The sequence below is a fragment of the Lepeophtheirus salmonis genome, chromosome 9, assembly GCF_016086655.4.
Source record: "Lepeophtheirus salmonis chromosome 9, UVic_Lsal_1.4, whole genome shotgun sequence".
Taxonomy (NCBI): domain Eukaryota; kingdom Metazoa; phylum Arthropoda; class Copepoda; order Siphonostomatoida; family Caligidae; genus Lepeophtheirus; species Lepeophtheirus salmonis.
The window spans coordinates 6,365,313-6,379,518 of NC_052139.2; the positions used below are offsets into that span (position 1 = coordinate 6,365,313).

At 32.1% G+C, this 14,206-nt stretch overlaps 1 protein-coding gene and 1 long non-coding RNA gene across 27 annotated transcripts in view; both read right to left on the reverse strand.

Annotated features, from left to right (window-relative positions):
* shi (dynamin-1 shibire) overlaps positions 1–13,663 on the reverse strand; it is a 28,662-nt gene extending 14,999 nt beyond the window's left edge. For 6 of the 26 annotated variants that reach the window (XM_071891209.1, XM_071891212.1, XM_071891200.1 and 3 more), the window contains exons 1-7: positions 13,106–13,592; positions 12,180–12,403; positions 11,854–12,057; positions 11,054–11,246; positions 10,774–10,983; positions 10,486–10,685; positions 8,597–8,742 (exon numbers count right to left, since the gene is read on the reverse strand). In XM_071891209.1, coding sequence (XP_071747310.1) covers positions 8,597–8,742; positions 10,486–10,685; positions 10,774–10,983; positions 11,054–11,246; positions 11,854–12,057; positions 12,180–12,403; positions 13,106–13,287 — 1,359 coding nt within the window. In that variant the 5' untranslated portion in view covers positions 13,288–13,592. Of the gene's footprint in view, positions 1–7,714; positions 7,867–8,596; positions 8,743–9,145; positions 9,292–10,485; positions 10,686–10,773; positions 10,984–11,053; positions 11,247–11,446; positions 12,058–12,179; positions 12,404–13,105 lie in introns of all 26 variants that reach the window. The other 20 variants (XM_071891208.1, XM_071891211.1, XM_071891198.1 and 17 more) reach the window with 9 other exon arrangements.
* On the reverse strand, positions 3,745–4,328 carry LOC121124071 (uncharacterized). Its single transcript, XR_005866192.2, has 2 exons — positions 4,188–4,328; positions 3,745–4,134 (listed from the first exon to the last, which is right to left on the reverse strand). It is a non-coding gene; the product is annotated as an uncharacterized lncRNA (long non-coding RNA).
* Positions 13,664–14,206: the final 543 nt, after the last annotated feature.

Consider the following 14,206-nt stretch of genomic DNA (forward strand, 5'->3'; position numbering starts at 1 on the left):
AACATTCTTTTATTTACAATTAAATCTACAAAACAAGATCAGAATCTGAATAATGATATTCCATATAATATAATGTTTTGTTGAACTAATGCTGAAATTATGGATTTAGTTAATTAAATGAAAAAAATATGGATGTCACGTTATAAACTGTACATACATTACTTCTGTTCTAACTATTTTTCCATTATAATGGAAAAATTAATTGTACAAGAAACTTTTAAGTGTATACTAAAATAAGTTATAAAATAAAAATAAAATTATATCTCAATGTATTTGAAATGAATGCACATGGTATTTACGTCCACAATTTCATTTTAGACCGTGGAAACTCAGATCATTTATTTAATTAAAGAAAATTTGCAAAAAAAAGTAAAAATTTATTTAGACTCTATCAATAATTAATCAAAGAGGAAGAATATCCTTGGTGTTGGGTTTTCGTTATGAAAATCATAGACCATTATCATTTTTAGTTGACTGAACTAATTCAGTCCCTTAAAGAAGTTAGGTCTGAAATTTGCACTGGATCTGTCGGTCTGAAAATCATAGACCGTTCTGACACAATTGTAATTTTAGTGGACCAAACTAATCAAACGATAAATTCCGTCTGGGGATCGGTCTTACAAAAAAATCGACCTGGAACAAAGTCATTTAAAATTTGAGCCATAGCTGTGTTGTGTCGATGCTTATTTTGGACAGAGGACCACATTAAAGTCCAGTACCACTTGTTTGTCAAAGTAATTTTTTTTTCTTTGTTAATTATTCCCTTATATATTAGCATGAATTATATAAATTAGTAAATATATATAATACACATGTTTCTTTTATATTGCATCATAATGAAAATATGAATATTTTTACTAAATATGTGCAATGTTCATTGTACATATCTCATAGCTCAAATTTGGCTTAATAAAGCATCGATATATTCAGGGGAAATTTCCAAAGACCGGTCGCAAGGACTGACAGTCTTCTATTATATAAAGGAATAATTATAATAAGGAAAAATCCTCAATCACTTCATCAGGGATCGATTTGACCTTCTTTAAGGACCGATTCCAAGTACTGGTATCCATAGGACTGGACCGATACGACACTCATACATAGATTGAGACAGTTATGGGCCGGTTCCCAAGAACAAACAGTCCTAGGTATTTATTATATTATATAACATAATAAGACTGGACTGTACGGAATAAAGAAAGGACTACTCCCAAGACTGGAATGGACCGAATATATAAAGATCGGTCCTATGACTGGACTGTACCAAATAAATAAGGACAAACACAACATTAATCCATAGATTGAGACCGAAAAAAATCGTTGCATATATTGAGACCGATAAAATCGATCACCGTTTTGAAAACAATTAAATTTCACTCTGCGATCGGAGATTTTCAACCGATTTTCAACACTAAATAATACCTTTGAACAAATAACCATCCATTTTCTTAAACTAAATGGTGGCAGAAGCCTAGTGCAAAAACCTCTAAATATTTTTTTATTAAATTGATGGAATGGATCCATTGATTTACATAAACAAAATGAACAACAAATGCAGAGCCTACTATTGCCTACATATGGATTGGCAATACCCTGATATGTATGAATACTGTAAGAGATACGTATATGCATGTGTACAATAGGATGTTGATAACTAAGTAAGACATTATATATATTTGCAATATATATAATTATGTATTTTAGGGCGGTTTGTTTTTCTATTTTTTTTTTTTTTTTTGAATTTTGATTACAGCTAGTTCGGAAAAGTTGTCATGTGGTAAGAAATTAACATTTGTAAAATTTCATTTTCCAACGATGTTACCTGTAGGTAGCACATCTAGTTCAAAGTTTGAAAGGAGACAAAGGTCACTTATTTGTTCCATTAAGATTTATCATTATTTTGTATTAATTAATAAAGATAGACACTATTCTAAACTATAAAAAATATTATTAAAGTTTTTTTCTGAAGCTACCCTATGAAACAGAAAGAAAAAATAACATAGGAAAATGAAAGAAAAAAAATGATGCACGCTATACGCAGATCATCCAATTTTCCTTATTTGAAAACAACAACAACTTTTAAACAGTTTTTATAGGTTTACAAAATGTATATCAAAATTATTCTATACAAAAATGATTAAAAATGCCTACTTAGTATCTATAGTATACTAAGTAAGTAAAGACTTGTTACCTTTTTTCATGTGCAATCTAAAGATGACGTCGTAGGCTGGATTAAGAAAATCAAGGAATTTTTGCTTTTTATAAGATTTTTTTTTTTTTTTTGGTCAGGATGAAAAATTTTTACAAAAAAGGTAGGGGTAAATTTTTTTTTGAAAGAGTTCTGTTAATAAAAGAAAAAAAAAAGAGTCATTTAGGCAAAAAATGTAATATTCGAAATTTTTGAGAATAGCTATTGATTTTTGAAATTTTATTACAAAAAAAATTATTATTTGAATTTATTTTCCAAAAAGTTTAATATTTGATATTTTATTCCAAAAAGTTTAATTTTATGTGAACAAGTGTGGATTTTTAATGTTTAAAAAAAAATTGAAATTTATTTTGAAAACTATACTTCTTGATTTTTTTTTCGAAAAAAAATAATTTTCTATGAATAACCTTGGATTTTTTGTTTAATCATTCAAATTTAATTTTATGTGAGCAGCTGTAGATATATGAAATTTTTTCACAAAAAATTTCAAAAACAAAAACAAACCGCCCTAATTAGGTGTATATTTGTTTAAGAGAAGTATCGAGAGATGTGTGCTGTTAGTTCAGAAATGATAATTACGTTTGTCAGTGTCAGGCTTCGTCATAAACAAACGGATCCCATATACAACATACATGGATAATATATGTATATAGGAGTGATAAATATTGCTACTGCTCCTGTTGAGCATTTGAATAGGCATACACATACATTGATATTGATACAAGAAAGAACACACCACAACAACTTTTTGCTTGTGTTTCCTTTAGTTAAGGAGAAGAAGGAGTGGCCTTCATCCTTGCAAATATATACAGAGTGCGAACCCAAAAATGTCCTGGTTAATTGTTATATACCCAGTCATATCTAATATAAGGAAAAATTATGGTAGATATATATATCTGCAGGATTAGATTTTGGCAGGGACTTGGTTTTTGGAATTTAAAAAAAAATTCAAAAAAAAAAAAAAAAAAAAAAATAATTATTCTTTCAGGAAAATTGAAAACTAAATTTTTGGGAAAAAATTTCAAAAATTACATTACTGGAGAAAAAATTTCAGAAATATATAGCCGTTCTCAAATAATTAATTTTTTTTTGAAAAAAATTTCACAAATCCAGAGGCTCTTAACATCAAATTATATTTTTTGAAAGAAATTTCTATAATTAAACAGAGTTTTGTGCAATGCGCTTATCATGGGCGTCCGCAGGTGGCTGTTGCCACCCCTCCCCCAATTAAAAATTGTTTGCTTATTACTAGAATATTTATTCTTACAATTTAATTTTTTCGTGAATAGATGTGAACTTTTTTTTCAACCAAAAATTTAATATTTTAAATTTTTTTTCAGAAAAAATTAATTTATAAAACTTTTTCCCAGAATAATTTAATATTTGAAATATAATCTTTAAAAAAAAATCCCAAAATTTTAATTTTTCTTTCTTTTATAAAAAAATAATTTTTTGTGGATAGCTAGATCTTTGTAATTTTTATTTTCAAAAAATTTAATATTTGAATTTTGTAATTTTTTCTTAATGGCTATGAATTTTTAATTTTTATTCTTCAACTAAACTCCTAAAACCAAGCCCTCCCCAAAATATAGTCCTGTGGACCCCTCTGCCTAAGATGCATTCACACAACTTTCTACCCAGGTGTTAGCTTTCTCCCATTCCTCCCAGTATTTTTGCATCCTTTTCAAAAAAAAAAAAAAAAAATCAGAGGAGTGCGAATTGAATAGCTGTTTGAAGCTGGACACCGGCGTTGAGCAGTGCAAGCGTCTGAGTCATTGTAAGCCATGTTGCTTTGTTTTTTCCAACTAACTTCTGTGAGTACAACAGTATTCCTCGGACAATGGCATGAGCGGCGTGTTATATGGTCATTGTACAAGTGTCAGCTGAATGACAGCATATTAGGAAATAGCCTGAGAAAGCGTTCACTGTAAAAATTCATATAAAACTCATTGTTTTTCATTTTTCAGTGGCATTTTACCGACAATTTTTTGAAGTTCAGAGTATTACAGGACAAAGTGCGTCCCGTTTCAACTCAATACGCGACGGGTGCTTAATTTCAAAATATAGGACGATTCCGTTCTTCAGGGGAAGGTTGACAACCCTACATTTAGATCTGTTTTATATTCTGTATTTACAAAGAGTAATAAAAATGTTGTTTCCTCAAAGTTGACCAAAATCTGGCAATAAATGAACAATAAACAAAGCAGGGTCGCACATGCCAAAATCCCTGTATTAGTAACTGAAAAGGTCCAAAGAAGTAATGTGTATAAAAGGAAACAGCAAAGTAATAACTTCATAAGCAGGGGCTTTTGTCATTTGAGGGAGGGAGGGAGGGGATCTTAGCCCCAAAAATTATCAACGCCAATATATCATTATTTATATAAAAAGGTTAATTTTTATATAAATAATTATATATACGATACAAATTTAGGAGGCTTCAGAAACTTTTGAGGGAGCTCGAGCCCCTCCAAAAAGGGGCTAGCAAGTCCACTGTTCATTAATAGCCTGGAGGCCAATATCAATAGTTATCCCACATCAGCATGATGAGACATATCCACTGATTTGAATGTGATCAAGTGCACAATCAGAAAAGTTGACCATGAGGATTTTTCTACAAAACTTTTTGTAAGATCTCCATAACACCTCTTGACAACAAATTTAAAGGGGAAAGGTTGAAAAGGTTGCAAAAAAATAATTATCAATTATCGAAGTTGGACTATAACTCATGAGGCACCATGGAGGCATAGACCATGAAATTATTATTTTGTATTTTTGTCATTCTTTGGAAATAAACACATTCAATGATATCTCTGGTAAGTAATCAGTTTTGAGTTTAAAATTTGTGATACAAAAATGTGAGGAAGACCCATCATTGCTGAAATTTGTAGTTTGACATTTAAAAATGTATCAACACAATATATTTTAGCCCTTACTTTACTCTCTTTATTATTCTACTCATATGGGAAAATGAAAGATTCCGTCTTTCGCACTAAATATACGAATAAATTAGATTAGTACGTCATTTATGATTAAAATAGATATTCCCTTTGAATTTTTAAATCAAAATATGTTCTGTGTATTACTATAAAACACATTAAATGGTTGATTTCTGTTCAAAAAATGATGGAATCATGCCCCAAAATGTCAATGAATACATCAACAAAGTCTCACTATATAATGAATCCCAACTAAAGACAAAATAGGTAATAAAATTTGTACAATAAGAAAAACAAAAATAAACAAACAAGGCAACAATTTGAATAAAAGAAGAGCTAATCACTTCACTGTTAGTAATTATCATTAGATATGATGGATCATCCATTCGAGAAAATACTCTTGGATTGACGATCAAACATAATATGAGGCAAGAGCATAATTCCAACATAAAATAAACATTCAATGCGTTTTATAGTTAATAAATAATAACTACTTTTAAACCTCATTTGTTTAGATATTATGGCGAAACATCTAGAGGCACCATCAATGAGACCCAGAGTGTAATCAAGACTAATGAAAAGCATAGTCATACTATATTTTGCTTAATATATATCAATTGCACTCTGATACACACATGAAATATCTTGTTATAAGCCTTTAAGTGAATGATATCCTATCGGACACACCCTGTATATTTATACAACTTTTCTCTATGATGAAGTGAGAGTCAATTTTCATAGATATATGTATTGCAAAATGTCTTACAAGAACAAACACACATATGTACACAAAGCATACAAAGAAAGTTAATAATAATAATTTGTTTAATATACATATTTAAAATAAACACATGAAAATCAATAACAAGCCAAATTCATGTTAAAACTAATATATATATATATATATATATGTGTGTGTGTATTATTAAGAGCAACGAAAACGGGAAAGCACTGTACAATTATAATAATTATTATTAGTAGTAGTATTCAGGCTGTACTTATTATTGATTCACTTCATGTTTGTAGATTTGCACATATAGACCGTTTTCAACTGACGTCAGCATTGTGGATGACGGCCATATTGGGGAGTAAGTTTTAAAAGAATGAAAACTCTTTTTTTATTCATATGAAGGAACATTGTGAACTCTTGATGTGTAAATGAAACCAACAAATCAAAGGACTTACACCTCTTAATCTCTATAAAAGTATATCTATTTTCTTTTTTTACATAATTTTATATGTATTAAAAATGTGATTACATAGTTATACCATCTTATTTCCATATCCTAGATACTAATTACGATTACAATAAGATATTTTCCCAAATTATCTAACTTTTCTCGTCCCTAATCGATCAAAATATGAATAATAATTGTACAAATCTAGCCATTTTACGAACATATTATTTTGATTTAATTCAAATATCACAGTTTACTTTGGCATCAACTAGATGTAAGTCGTTTTATATGCTCAAAGCCATTTGATGGAGCCATGGAATTCTAGACATATGGAATAATCACGCATGCAGCTTAGCTTGTTCTTAATTATTTCCCCCTCTTGAAGGAATGCAGTAAATAGTAGCGTTGTATCAGTCCTTATTAATTCGGTCCAGTCCAGCCTTAGGACCGGTCTTTAAGACTGTCAGTACTAAAACTAATTTTTTTTAAAGCTATAAAGTTGAGTGACGTCATCAAGGACCGAACTGGGACAGACCGAGAGTGAACTGGACGGCACTAGTCTTCAGTCATAAATAAGGACTGACACAATAAGGGGTTCCCCACAGGATTATATTCTACAGGGGGTGGGGGGCTCGGTTTTAGGATTATTTTTGGAAAAAATTCCTAAAATCTATAGCTATTCACAGAAAATTAATTTTTTTTTCAAGTAATAGCAAAAATTCCATAATTTGAGCCGCTCCAGCCCACTCTCTGCGGAATAACACAAGTAAAAAGTAACGTCGACTCCTTTAAAAAAACAAAAACCCATTATATATTTTATATTCACCTCATGTGGGAATACAAATTATGCAAGACTATTCTCGGTCTCTAGAATTCCATGGATGGAGTTATCCCAAGATTTTTTTGTGAATTTGTTCATGTTATATACACATATAGTAAAAATATTAACTTTGAGACCGAACCCAAGATGGTGTCTCCTTCCATTATGCTGCAATTTATGACATGAGTGAAAACGCTCTATATATAGATCGTAAATAGCTGAAAACACGTTTTTTATATAGTATTATTTATTAGAGCTTACTGATACCGAAGAATGCCGTACGTATATATATTTAAGTGCAATGATAGAAAGGTAAAAAACAACAAAACAAAAAATAAAGTTGCATAAGAAATAAAAAATTAATACAATTTGGGCAATCAAATAAAATAGAGGAAGTGGTGTGTGTATGTAAAGGAGAGGAAGAAAAGTCATTAATTAGTCGAATTAATAACATACAAAAATGAGGACAATGAAAAAAACCACCATATAATTTATTGATCAATCAACTTTCAGACTAATGGATGGACTGAGAGGTGGTGGAAGATGAAGAAGACGGAAGGGGAAATAATACCTTCGAGACATCAAGGCTATCGTACACCATTTTCATTAGCTCAGTGGATGCGAGCTCCAAGAGGCGAAGTGAGGGTCCACGTAATTGAGTGATCTGTTTCCGTGCTACAATGTCAAAAGCATCTCCAGGTGTAAAAAGTCCGATCCGTATTCCTAATTCAAAGAAAAGTTTGATGTCTTTTTTGTGTGTGTTTTGGTTCTTTTATCCCCTTTGTTATAAAAAAAATTACAGGAGTGTTGAATCCGCCTGAACTGAATTATTTGAATTATTTTTACGTCCAATCCCTCCCCCCTTCAAAAGTCCTAGAACAGATTAGTCGTTCCTATGAACTGACAAAAACAATGTATGATAGGTCGTTTTATACGGCTTGATATACATTATTATGAATGATGAATTTATCATCGCAGCTATTGATAAAACTTCTACAGCTGACATCGACGATAAAGATTGGTCCTAGGACTGACAAAATGAATAGGAAATGCAGTCTTTTTTAGAAAGATCCAACACTATTTAGCATATACTAAAGCGCGTATAACAGGGTTTGCGCCACCAACAAACTTTTGTTTTATTTCATATCATAATCAGGAAAATGAGAGTCCAATGCATATAATTAATTCGACCTGTGTTAATTATGATGATAGTAAGAAGAAGAAAGGGCGAAAAGATGAGGAGGAACGGTTGGTTTCCTAGGGTATGGATAATGTATATGTGTGTAGAAATAGGTAAGAAGTATTCAATATGGTTGGTTAGTTAGTTATTTTAGTGATAGCATAGAGATAAATAGAAAAATAGGTAGAGAGAAATAGCAATCACCAGACCGTATTTTTTTATACATTCATAGTAGAAGTGTACAACACTGCTTTTCCTCAATGTGTGATTTACCTTATTAACGATATCTTTAATAGTAGAAATAATTTCTTGTACAACCAAGTCGACGAGTTTGACAGAAGGATCTCTAAGTTTTTTAATGAGGTTTTTACAAACCATATCAAAAGCCTTATCAGGAGTAAAAAGGCCAATCCTTATACCTTGAGATATAGATTTGTTATGAAAAAGAATTAGAATTTGAACATTATAGAGGGTGATGATGGTGGTCTAATGACACATGAGATGGGTAGTGTTTGGGGGGGAAGTGATTCTTGAAATCATTAATGATTTTCTACATAAATAAAAAGGATTCATATTATGTACTGATATGTATAAAAAACAAACATGCTCGCTTCATAATTGTCTCGTGATGATTAAAAAGCTATTAGGGGAAGGGGGAGATGGTTTGAATTAAAGTAAAATTAAAACTTAAAAAGAGTAAAAAAAAAGAAAGGATCAAAATAACAAAATCGAGATGTATATAGAAACTAGCAACAGCATTCTTCGATCAACGTAACTAAAAAAAAGCCTTTGACTCTAATTTTCTTTTAATAAAAGTCTAACCTTTTCAGAAATGATTCTAACGACGTTAGATAATTCTTGAACAACGAGATCAATACATTTTATACTTGGTTCTTTAAGACGAGCAATTTGCTTTTTAACAATGGCTTCAAAAGCCATGTCCGGCGTAAACAACCCCACTCGAATACCTATAATAAAAGTATATATTGAATTCCTTCTTTTATGTGAACCTACAACTAGTCTTGTGTCGGTCCTTATTTCTAGATCCAGTCCAATCTAAGACGGATCCCAAGGACAGGCCCTTAAATTCAACTGAATAATGAAGGGTGATTCAAAACGACCCGTTTTTTCCAGTAGGGATTTTTTGATAGGCGCTCGCGAGTTCTGTCAAATTCATACGTTATCTTTACTCAGTATTGTTTTACAATTCTTCATGGAAAGATATACACCACAACAACGTGTACAAATTGTTCAACAGTACTATGAAAATCAGCGTTCTGTTAAAGAAGTTTTTCGCAAATTACGTCCAACTTATGGTCCACATAATCGACTTTTAGAATCCACAATTCGTAGAATAATCGAAAAAATTTGGTACCTCAAATTGAAGCACATGGTCTCCACGAAATTTGGTTCCAACAAAACGGTCCCACTTGCCACATAGCGCGCATAACAATGGACTTATTGGGACATCATTTTGGTGAGCAATTAATTTCACGTTTTGGCCCGGTGAATTGGCCACCAAGATCGTGTGATATCACACCTTTGGACTTTTTTTTGGGGGGGGCTACGTAAAAGCAAAAGTCCATGTGGATAAACCAGCGACGATTGAAGCATTGGAAGCAAATATTGAGTGAGTTATTCGTGAGATTCCGGTCACAATGCTCGAACGCGTCATCGAAAATTGGCGTGAAAGAATGGACCATTTAAAGACAGTTGCAGCCAACATATGAAGGGGATTATTTTCTAGAAATAATTGTAAAGGATTGTTTTTTCGGTTCATAATAAAGTTTTGACTATAATATAATATTTTATGTGTTTTATTTCTACAATCCAAAAACCGCTCGTTTTGAATCGCCCTTTATTAGTTCATAATAAGGAAGAAACGACACCTCAATGACGTCACGAGGAATCCAATTTTCCTTCTTTTTAAGGACTACAAAGTATGATTATACCAGACCAGACGTAACCGGACCGACACAACACCACCTACAGCTACTTAGAATTATCTTACTATCATAATGAAGCGAGTTTGTATAGTAAAATATGTCATTGTAATTCTATAAAAATTACAATGATATGGGTCCAAGAGTAGGTAAACCCCACAAAGGATGATGACATTATATGTAATTTCTATGAAGAAAAAAAAAAACTCCGTGTCTTACCGTGTATATTTCGAATGGCAAAGGCAATTTCTCGCCTCAGTTCTTTTTCATCAAACTCCATACGAACAATTTCGTAGGGAAATCTTTCGTGGAAAAGTCTATTAATTTTGGCTCCTCCAGAGAGTTCAAGGGTATTCACGGTAGAGGAGCCACTTCCTTCAATGGCTCTCTCAAAGTCCTGTTGTAACTGTTGAATACTCCTTTAAAAGAGCGTAAAAGAAAAACAACAATGATAAATCATCAGGACAGTATAATAAAATAACTATTATTATTATTATGGATACGCACTGAAGCATGGCTTTGGTTTTAATTGATGGATCATCGGGTCTAAAGTATTTGTATTGCTCAACTTCTTTCTCTAATGACAAATATTGCTTTTGAAGCTTGTCGCGAAGGCCTGGAAGGGTCTCACGAATATGATTGGTGAGCTGTTGATTGAGAACTTTTTGCAAATATGGAGATCCTAATCGATCAGCCATGTTGCGATATGCAGGGTGACTATATTTATATTTAAAAAAAAAAAAAAAATGGCTATATATTCTCAAATAGAACTCAAAATAATAAGTACCTAAGAAAAAATTTCCTCTCTGCTCCCATGGCAGTTTTTATGTCCTTTTTACCATCAATATCCTTTTGGGATCGATTGACGACGGCAACATAACCACGACGAAGAGGTAATAGTTTATTCTCAAGTACTTCACGTGCATCTGTACCTTCGTCCATTAAATCTAACTTCGTGAGAACGCCAATAGTTCTTAATCCTATTTATATGAAGGAGACTCAATTTTAAAATCAATTTCAACATAAATATACACACAAAAATAAAATAAAAAATAATAATAATTCAAAAGAATAACTCAAAAAAAGATGATCCGAAATTTTAGATATGAATAAAATAAAATAAAACAATATGAAACCAAGGAAGTTATAAAAGATATATATTTGAACGTCAAGCATTTACCATCAGGATCCACGCTTTTAGCTAAATTAAGAGCATCAGATGTAGCAATATCAGTATTGGCAGGTGTGACAGCAAGAATTAAACATGTTTCTTTAGAAATAAATTGCATTATCATGTCACGAATTTGTTGCTCGATATCCAAAGGTTGATCCCCCACAGGGATTTTAGTCAAACCAGGCAAATCGATGAGTGTAATATTTAAGACTTGTTAGTGAAAGCAATAGGAGATAAAAAATATCAAATAAAGAGAGAAGACAATAGAAAACGGAATCATTAGTATCAATTAAGAAACAGAATAATTTAAAATAGCAACACACAGCAAAACCCAAGAATCAACGTTAGTAAAACAGACAGACAGATTGTATATTCAATTATTTCAGACCGTCTTTTTCAAGTTATTAGGTTACCCTCAGGGTCTGCTTGTTTAGCCAGCATAAGGGAGTCTGATGTAGCTATATCAGTATTTGCTGGGGTGACTGCCAAGATAAGACATGTTTCTCTCGTAATATACGTTAAGATCATATCTTTGATTTGCTCTGATATGTCCTTGGGCTGATCCCCTATGGGGATTTTAGTCAGACCCGGTAAATCGATGAGAGTGATATTTAAAACTATAAAAAGAGAAATGGTTTAAGATGATTTAAGGGTTTCGTGAGAAAATGATTGTACAAAATTTACATTGATATGTTGTTTTTGTACAATAATTTTTTTTAAAAAAGACTTATGGAATTACCATTTGGAGAGTATACCCTTAAATTTATAGGCAAATTTGAAATGCCTTTGTTCGAGCCCGTGATTCGATCCGTCTCTTCTTCAATTTCTTTCATAATATAACTAAATTCCATGAATTTTTGCCCTTTGGCATGCAAAAACTCTCCATACTCTTGAGGAGAATTAATGAGTTGCAAAATCAAAGGACGGCGAGTCACAATGCCGGAACCTCGAGGAAGAAAATCCCTAGGAAATAAAGAAATGTGGATACATTATTTGTTAGTTGCTGCCTACTAATGGTGAAATGGAAATGTAAGACACTATTATAGGGGCGTTTCATTAAGAAGAAGCGAGAGTAGAAGTATCAACATTAGGGATTATTTATTTGCAAAAAAAATAAATATATATATTCAAGGTAGTATTCGTCATTTAGAGTGAAAATAAAATTATTTTTAATTCATTTCATAAAACAAGGAATAAATGAGGAAAGAAAGTCAACCATAAAGAAAGACTTGTAGCCCGTCAACACAAAAGTAAGTTCGAAGGATTTCCTTCAAATGAACTAGATTACATTTGTATACTTAAAATATTTGTGATCAATTTTTAGGTGCGCCGTCATTTGCACTCTTAAAATAGGCAAAATGGATCGACACAATAAAATAATGGTAAATTGATAGTTTTGATGTATTGGAAAGGGCTGATATCGGGAGTGATATCCGTTCCTTAAATCAAAGGAACGGATTGAATGTTGATTGAGTGAAAGAGTCTCGCTCTCTCCTTTTCTAGATTTCCTATTTTTTTCTCTCTGGCTCTTAGACGCTCTTGTGATGAGACGACTGAAAAGGGAGCTTTCTTAAGGGTGAAGGGGGAATAAAGGAAAGGAGGGAAGGGAAGGGAAGGGAAGGGAGTTGGGGGAGGTCATGTGATCCTCCTCATCATGATACGGACCTTCCGACAAAGTTCTCTAAAACGGAAGACTTTCCAGCGGATTGCCCTCCCACAACAGCAATTTGGGGGAGATCGATGTTCATATGAACTCCAAGTTGAGTAAAGGCATCCTGCATCCGATTCACAATGGGGATCAGGGCCTCCATTCCCTGATTTCCCGCCACCCCTACAGCGGCCGACATATTTATGTAGAGAAGGAATTAGGATGTCACGGAATGTGTCCAGTGAGGGTGTTGATAAATCCACCAATCCCGTAGACGTCACTCTTAATAATTAATATATATACGTATATATAATAAACACTTGTTAAAGAGAGCTTCAGATTCTTCAGGAATTCAAAAAATATTATTCCTTATAGAAAATAGGGAAAAACAAAATTTGATGAAATTGTGCTACTCCATCGAAGAAGAAGGAATATTACTGAATAAAATAATATATTATTTCCCCTTTTTTCTTCTCTTTCCTTCTCTCTCTCTAACTTCAGCTTATTTCATTCCTCCTCCTTTTATTAATAATCATCTGTAGTAGTAGTCGTCGTCGTCCAACACAAGCACCACTACTTTGTGACTTTGCTCTAATGACTCCATGCCAACTCTGCCTCACTAATAACTCTACGCACTCCTAAATAATAACGCTCTGCATTCAGCAGATGAAGAAAGGCCAAAACTTTGCAACTTCTTTGATAATAATCACTCAGTTCTCTCTAAAATCATTATCACTCAACCTACTTTATACTGATAATTAATAATTGAGATTAATATTATGATGAATGACAAATATTAATTTTATTTTAGTCAATATGATCAGATTAAAGTTTCATCCTGATAAGGAAATAAATAAATTACATAAATGTATGCTGTGTACAAGTTGCGATTTTGCACAAGTTGTAACTTGTACATAAGTATAACTTCAGTTGCAACCAAAAAATGAGATGACTAATTTTGAAAGAAGGATTTAGAGTCTTTGAAATGAGGATTATGCGATAGTGGAATATTCCATGGACGATCGGCATATTAATGGTGTCATTTTTGACTAATTAAATACAAGTTACTAAATTTTCATTATTATGTGGCACATTATAAAGTTCAAATGCCCATAGTT